Source organism: Triticum urartu, chromosome 7 (genome assembly GCF_003073215.2).
Source record: "Triticum urartu cultivar G1812 chromosome 7, Tu2.1, whole genome shotgun sequence".
Classification (NCBI taxonomy): Eukaryota; Viridiplantae; Streptophyta; class Magnoliopsida; order Poales; family Poaceae; genus Triticum; species Triticum urartu.
In genome coordinates this window covers 700,460,051-700,466,952 of record NC_053028.1, presented here as the reverse complement: position 1 = coordinate 700,466,952, position 6,902 = coordinate 700,460,051, and the positions used below count along the sequence as shown (strand labels likewise).

The 6,902-nt window shown below is 45.8% G+C and overlaps 1 protein-coding gene across 1 annotated transcript; it reads left to right on the top strand.

The window, feature by feature from the left end:
* Positions 1–2,345: 2,345 nt before the first annotated feature.
* On the top strand, positions 2,346–5,592 carry LOC125522075 (probable transcriptional regulator RABBIT EARS). The gene is made up of 2 exons (XM_048687145.1): positions 2,346–2,834; positions 3,828–5,592. The coding sequence occupies exon 1, from the start codon at positions 2,462–2,464 to the stop codon at positions 2,792–2,794; it is 333 nt and encodes a 110-aa protein (XP_048543102.1). The 5' UTR covers positions 2,346–2,461; the 3' UTR covers positions 2,795–2,834; positions 3,828–5,592.
* The last annotated feature ends 1,310 nt before the right edge of the window (positions 5,593–6,902 follow it).

Genomic DNA, 6,902 nt, shown 5'->3' with positions numbered 1-6,902 from the left:
ATGGGAGGATAGATATCTGCCTGAAAGCCATAAAAAAACATGTCTGCCAGAATGACGAAAAGGTCCCATACCGTTGTCAATCTGCATTCGGCCGCGCGGGGCTACGTTGGGGGCCAATCAGCTGAGTACACACAATTTCTGTGACCTAATGATACCAGGCGTGTACATACAAAACCAGGAGCCCCGGCCGGACACCCCGGGGAGAACACTGCCAACTGCAATCAGCAGTTCAGCAGCGGGCCAGTCGCAGCTGTGTGTTTAGCTGTCGCTTCAACATTTCAGCTTGGCTAGTTGTGCTCCCCAGATTTGAATGAACTTAGCAACCTCCCACACACACAACAACCATATAGGACATCAATGGAGCATGAGGCACGGAGGGCTGCTGCCCCTGCTCGGATGCCTGAGGAGCCTACATCAGGCGGTGTGCACACAAGAGCAGCGGGACCTCATCGGAGCGCGACCACAAGCTGGACTTGTCTCTCCGGCTATAATCGGTCGGCCCATTGATCCATCTGTGCTAGAGTATCCTTGCTCCGTACGCATTGTTTATTGGGACGAGCTATATGCCTATATGTAAGTCGCCTGAAATTTATTTTGGATAAATTATTTTTTGGGGCCATTCCATTAATATTCAACGGCCGCCCTTCCTTTTCCCCCTTCAGCTTTCTTCCTCCCCCAACCATTCTCCCTCCCATCATATTGATTTAACCAAATTGCAAATTAAGTCACTTTACATATAGATGTCGTGTTCGCTATTTCCAGTGCTATAAGGTATGTATGAATCCGAAAATGCATTGGAGCTCTCGGGTGCCACACACCCCTATATGAATATATTAGTATTAAAAACACTTGGAAATTGCAAACAATTATGGAATTTTGGGATATCAAATATGATCACATATTCTACCCCCGCATTTAGTTTCGTGAGGAATGGTACCTGTGATATCTGTGGCAAAGAAAATACGATCCGACATATGATCCATCCAAGCAGTTTTTCTATACATAGGATTTTTTGTCTTTTTTTACCAAGAATACTACGCACAGGCATCCATTCCTCATGGAACTCAACACGGGAGTAGAATGGCACCCATGTTTGATATACCAAAATTTCAGATTTTTTTTAAAATTTTGTGGTATTTTCTAATACTATAATAATATAGCGATGTGTGACACCCGAAAGCCACAAATCCCCATCCTATAGTACTTGGGATTATATGAACGCCCCATCGCAGTTAAGTACGCTATGCCGGCGTAGAGTAAACTCTTTCCCTCTCGACACCCTGATCGGCCCGCCTGTTCTTGGTGAGCACGAGGCACCACACAATGACATTGTCACATATAGACCTCCTTATGCCCCGTAGGATATTGCATGAGGCTGGTCACAATGGAAAGTATCATGCATATGATACTAGTGTGTGATACTATCTTCAGAATGCATATGTCATAACTTGGTAACATGGTGATCTTATTTATTATCATTCCGTATTAGTACATCATTTAATATGATACAATATCATATAATGATACCCAGGCCTCTTTTACTCGTTTAATTTTGTCATCGTAATAAACATGCCTAGTTGGAATGCATGATACTCCCATTATGACTAGTCTGTGCAAAATGAAAAGAAAAAGATAAGGCTGAATTCCACAGAAGTCCCCCCCCCTCCCCGGCGCACGCGTGTGTGTACACATACTTCCACAGTTACCCTATTTTTTTAGACATAAGGCCCTTCCCAATGCTTCACCTTATACAGGTGCTAAGGCTGTCATGTAGGCAAAAAAATCTGATGTGACAACGTAATTAACAGGAGAGAGATGAGTGTGGTGACCCCAGAAAAAAACAATGCCAAGCACGAGAACCTAGGCAAAACAATTAAATGGAAGAATTCCAACAATGCATGACGAACTTTAGTTGCAAAATTATTAAATGAAGGATGCTTAGCACCTCATGTAAGCACTAATGCATTAAAAGTAGCCTAAGGAATCTTGGTTGGGCCATGCATGCAAGCAGTCTGACCTAAGGCTGCTTGTAATGGGTAGTATTATAAGTTAGTATCATGCATATGATACTAGTGTGTGATACTACCTCCCTAATGTATACTATCATGTACTAGTATCACAGATGACTTTATTTATAACCATGCATGACACATAGTAGCATTGCATTTATTATGATAGGTATCATAATATGATACTCAATCATCTATTTCTTCATTTAATGCTATGCCACATCATTAAAATTGTCTACTTGACATGCATGATACTAGTTATAATACTCCCATTACGACCAGTCTAGTACATAACTACCGCGCAGGAATTAGCACCACATGCAGACCGGCCGTCCAAGCTACCTCCACAATCCGCTTGGCTACTTGTGCTCCCCAGATTTCTGCTCAGTTACACACACCCACAGCCATATGCGAGTACGACACACAACCACCAGCTAGCACCAGCCAGCACAATGGAGCACGCGCATGACGAGCTCAGCCTCGAGCTCACCCTGGCCGCCGCCGTCGTGGCCCCGGCGCCCGGCTTCTTCCTATGCGTGTACTGCCACCGCAAGTTCCGCACCTCGCAGGCTCTCGGCGGCCACCAGAACGCGCACAAGGAAGAGCGAGCCGACAAGCGCCGCCGGGAGACTGCCGCCGCCACGGCGCATGCTTCGAAACCGGAGAGGGCTGCCGCCACTGTTTGGGTGTCCGAGGAGGCAGCAGCAGCAGGTGGCATGGCACACAAGCGCAACACGAGCTCGTCGGAGCGCGGCCATGAGCTGGACTTGTCCCTCCGGCTATAATTGGTCGTTCAGTCGATATATCTCCTATTTCCGGTCCTAGGTAAGGCAAAATCTATCTTCTTGTTACAAGCTCCTATTATGCTTAAAGTGGATTCATCGGCGCTCTTCCGTGTCTAGGTACTAGATTCCTAGAGACCTTCCTGGTCTTTGGGTTGACACAAAATTTCCCATTCAACTTGGATGTGATACTTTCCTGGAAAAATTGGATCTATATAAGTCTAAATGTTCAAGTTTCGATATTTATAGGACACTGTGAGAATAGGGACGTTTTTCAACACGGTGTTTATTATAGATTTTTTGGACCTCTAACCTTTAAGATATTTCTCAGAACAATTTACAATCTTCCATATTTTATATGTCTATTACATAGTCTCTGTAACAATGAATTGCAATGCTAACCCAAACAATTGGGTATGCTCCAGCTTCTCAGACTATCTGGGCTTCCAGAGGCAATAAATTAGTGACTGGTAAAATTTCATTTTAAAACCTAAAAGCTGGTAAAAGTTGGTTGAAATGAGCTCAAATTACCTGCGTACTTCAAATCACCATAAGGATTATAATGTAATCAGCATATATATGGAGGACTCGAGATATAGATTACGCATCGTCCACAAGATGAGAACACACCTCGAACTTGGCCATCCTCCTCAGCTAAGCGTGTGGAGGAGAGTCACTCGACTAAGGGTGGGTGGTGGGAGGAGGGGGAGGTGCTTGGGGATGGGTAAATCAGAATAACGCAACTGAACTGGAGGAGGTGGGTGGCATTGTTGGTAAACACAACGTGCAGAACTTGGATCCAACGTGCATGCTGAATATACTTAAGAGCACAAACTTATTTAGTGCTATCATGGAGCACAACTGACAAGCGTGTCCGCACTTATGTGTGCTTGTGCGTGTGTGTGTGTGTGTGTGTGTGTGTTAGTGGCACAACATGTATCAGTAAGTGGTACTCCCTGTGTCCCAAAATAAGTGTGGCGAATTTAGCACAAAGTTATACTAACTTGGTAGTCAATATGGTTCATTGGTCATGCAGCTGGATCACACCACTAATGTGCATTGGTCACGTATCTGGAAATTCTTCACTCTTTGGATGTTTGTGCAAAATATCCACCTTGATGAGCTTGACAAGGATGATATTGTCTGGAAGCACACTAATGATGGGATCTACTCGGTGGCCTCCACTTATAGATCCCAATTCTTAGTGTTTGGTCCACTCCCCCTTGAATCGCATGATATGCAAGAATTGTATGCAACCAAAGGTCTAGTTTTTTGCTTGGTTAGCTACACAGAATAGGATTTGGACCGTCAACAGATTGGCCAAGCACCGGTGTGAGAATTGTGGCCTTTGCCTTCTTTGCAAAAGGGGACAAGAAACCGGGACACACCTCTTCGCCAAGGGCCTGTACACCCTTTGGCTTTGCAACATGGTGGTTGCAAAACTTGATTTTGTGCATGCGGATACATCTTCTTGGCATTTGGACGGCTCCATTGATTCGTGGGCTAGTAGAACCGACATGAATATTCATTCTAGAAAAGCAATGGCCTCACTCACCATGCTTGTTTGTTGGGCAATTTGAAATGAAAGGAACGCCCGTATTTTCTGGCACAACAGTGCACCGCTCCCGGTTGTCCTAAACATCATCTTGGAGGAGGCTAGGCTTTGGGTCGGCGTGGGTGCAAAGAAACTAAGGGAAATTTTATGGCGTGAGTAATTGCCATGCGGTTTTGTAAGGGACATGTGTAAAACTCTATTCCGCTCTTAATTAGTAGATGAGAGAAATCTTTTGCCTCCCATTCAAAAATAATAAATATTATGGTTCATTGGTCGAGCCTGGACATGTCGATGGGAAGGCAAGAACCCCACTCACCACCAGTGTGATGGTTTGTTTTATTCTGTGACAGAAAACATTTTGCCAGATTATGCTTTTGAGTGTTCCATACAATTCGTTGTGTGGTAAGTGTTTTTAATAGTGTGCGATGACCCATTCAACTATGTACATTAGTGTGCCAATGAAAAGAAGTCCACAACGGGTGTGGTATCATGAGAAGGGACGACGAGCATCTTTGACAGGTGCACAAAAACTACTCGACGCGCTAAAATTCAGGTTTTCTGGGCGCCGACACCTCCTGCTGAAGCTGTAAAATAGTGCACGCGTAAAAAAACGTTTGGGCACATGCTAAGAAACGCTATCAGAAGCTGCAAATTTAGGACGCCGGATGGCGCGCGCTTCATAATTTGCACTGCGTGTTTTTTTAGGCGCGTGTTTTTGGGCATCACAATATTAAGTTCGGCACGCTAAAAGTGCTACAATGACGTGCTAAAACTATTTTAGCGCGTGAAACTTTTGAGCGTGTGTTGGAGATGCTCTAACAACGAGCCCGTGGGCGGTAAACCTCTCACGGTAAAATGGTACTCATGCATGAGCTCCAGTAATGTCCAGGCAGTCTCTGACTCGGGTCAGTATGCTATTTTTTTCTCGTTGGTTCGTCACAATAAATGGACACTGGCCGCTGCCCGGTGGTGCGCAGCATATCTACGTACGGTCCGCAGCCTTATATTGCAGCAGCTGCTGCCTTGCCATCAAATGTAAGGTCCAAACGGCTCCCTGCCCGGCTTGTCCGTGGCCAATCATGCTAGACAACCAGAGGCAGGTCCATGAAAAGAAGAGGCACGTTCCTAAAACGGTCGCCCATCCGAGCTACCTCCGGTGAAAGCTTACCACTCATCTACGCTGAGACCGAGGTGGTTGGATCAGAGGTTCCATCTTCTCACGACCTACCGGCACACTGTACGCCGGCGGCGACGGTTGATCTCGTGACCCGGGAACTCCGTCTTCACAACTGGAACTTGAACGATGTTGGTCTCATGGCGCCTCGCACTGCCATCGAACCGGCGGCCGATTAGGGTGTTGAGGGGGCAAAGAGTCTACGCTAATGCCGTCGCAGGCTACTTGACTGAGGCGGCTTGTTGATATACTCGCCCGATAACAATATAAAGTCCTCATTAACAACATTCAAGGGCCATCTACAAAATTTAACAACGGCCAAAGTTGTCGTTAGTGTTAGAACCTGGCCGTCGTTATTTTCTCACATTTTTTTAAGCGGGGAATCTGAGAATATTTTTTTGCAGGGGTAAAGTAAGTTTTATTGCATAGATATAAAGTTACAGTCGAGAGGCCACAAGTCCTCAATACACGGTGAAACCAAGCCTAGCCACACAGCAGTAGCTCGCTCAGATCGGCTATACTTTGCCAACCGGTCGGTAACTCTATTTTGAAACCGGCTAACTTTCTGAGAAAAAAACTTCCTAGTACCAAGTAAAGCCTTGAATTCCAAGACTAACTGACCATACGCCGAACGGAGAAGCGCGCCTTTAGTTAAACTGAAAAGAGCTTCAGAGGAGTCCGATTGCACCACCACCGGAAGATCGAAGTGTTGTATCGACAATGCCATACCTTGCATAATCGCATGTAGTTCTGCCTCCAGTGAATCATTGCAATGGAAGATAAAACGTTATGCTGCCAACAGAATCTCCCCCTTGTCGTCCTGAGCACCATACCAACAGAAGCAGAGCGATCCTCCTCAAGGAAGGAGCCGTCGACCGATAGGGCTAACTTGCCCGCGGGGGCTGGCCAAGGAGCTGCAGGGACCTTGTTATACTGGGTTGGAGCAACAATGTCCGAAGAGGGCATCTTCCCCTTACTAATTTCTTCTGTTGAGAAACGCCCAGCGATCTTAATTGATTTATAGTAGCTATGCAAGTATTCAACGGTGGCGAGAACTGGGGGAGCATCCTTCCCATGGGTCATATCATTACGTATTTGCCAAATCCGCCAAATTAACATGATTAGCATATCCTGAATATCATCCGAACACTTGTAGAGCAGAGTAATGAACCATTCCTTTCCATCAAAAACGAGAAGGTCATCTCCTGGAATTGGCCATCGTCTCCGCATCTTTACCCACAATATTCTCGCCTGTGTACATGCGACCAATGCATGAAACGAATCCACCTCAACAGCACATAGCGGGCAGGTCGATCGTGACGATAAGTGTCTGTGTCTCCTGCATTGTTGTGTTGCTAGCGTTCCCATAGCGCATCCCCAGG

Coding starts and splice junctions, on each gene's coding strand:
- LOC125522075 (XM_048687145.1), top strand. CDS start 2,462: ATGGAGCACGCGCATGACGAGCTCAGCCTCGAGCTCACCCTGGCCGCC.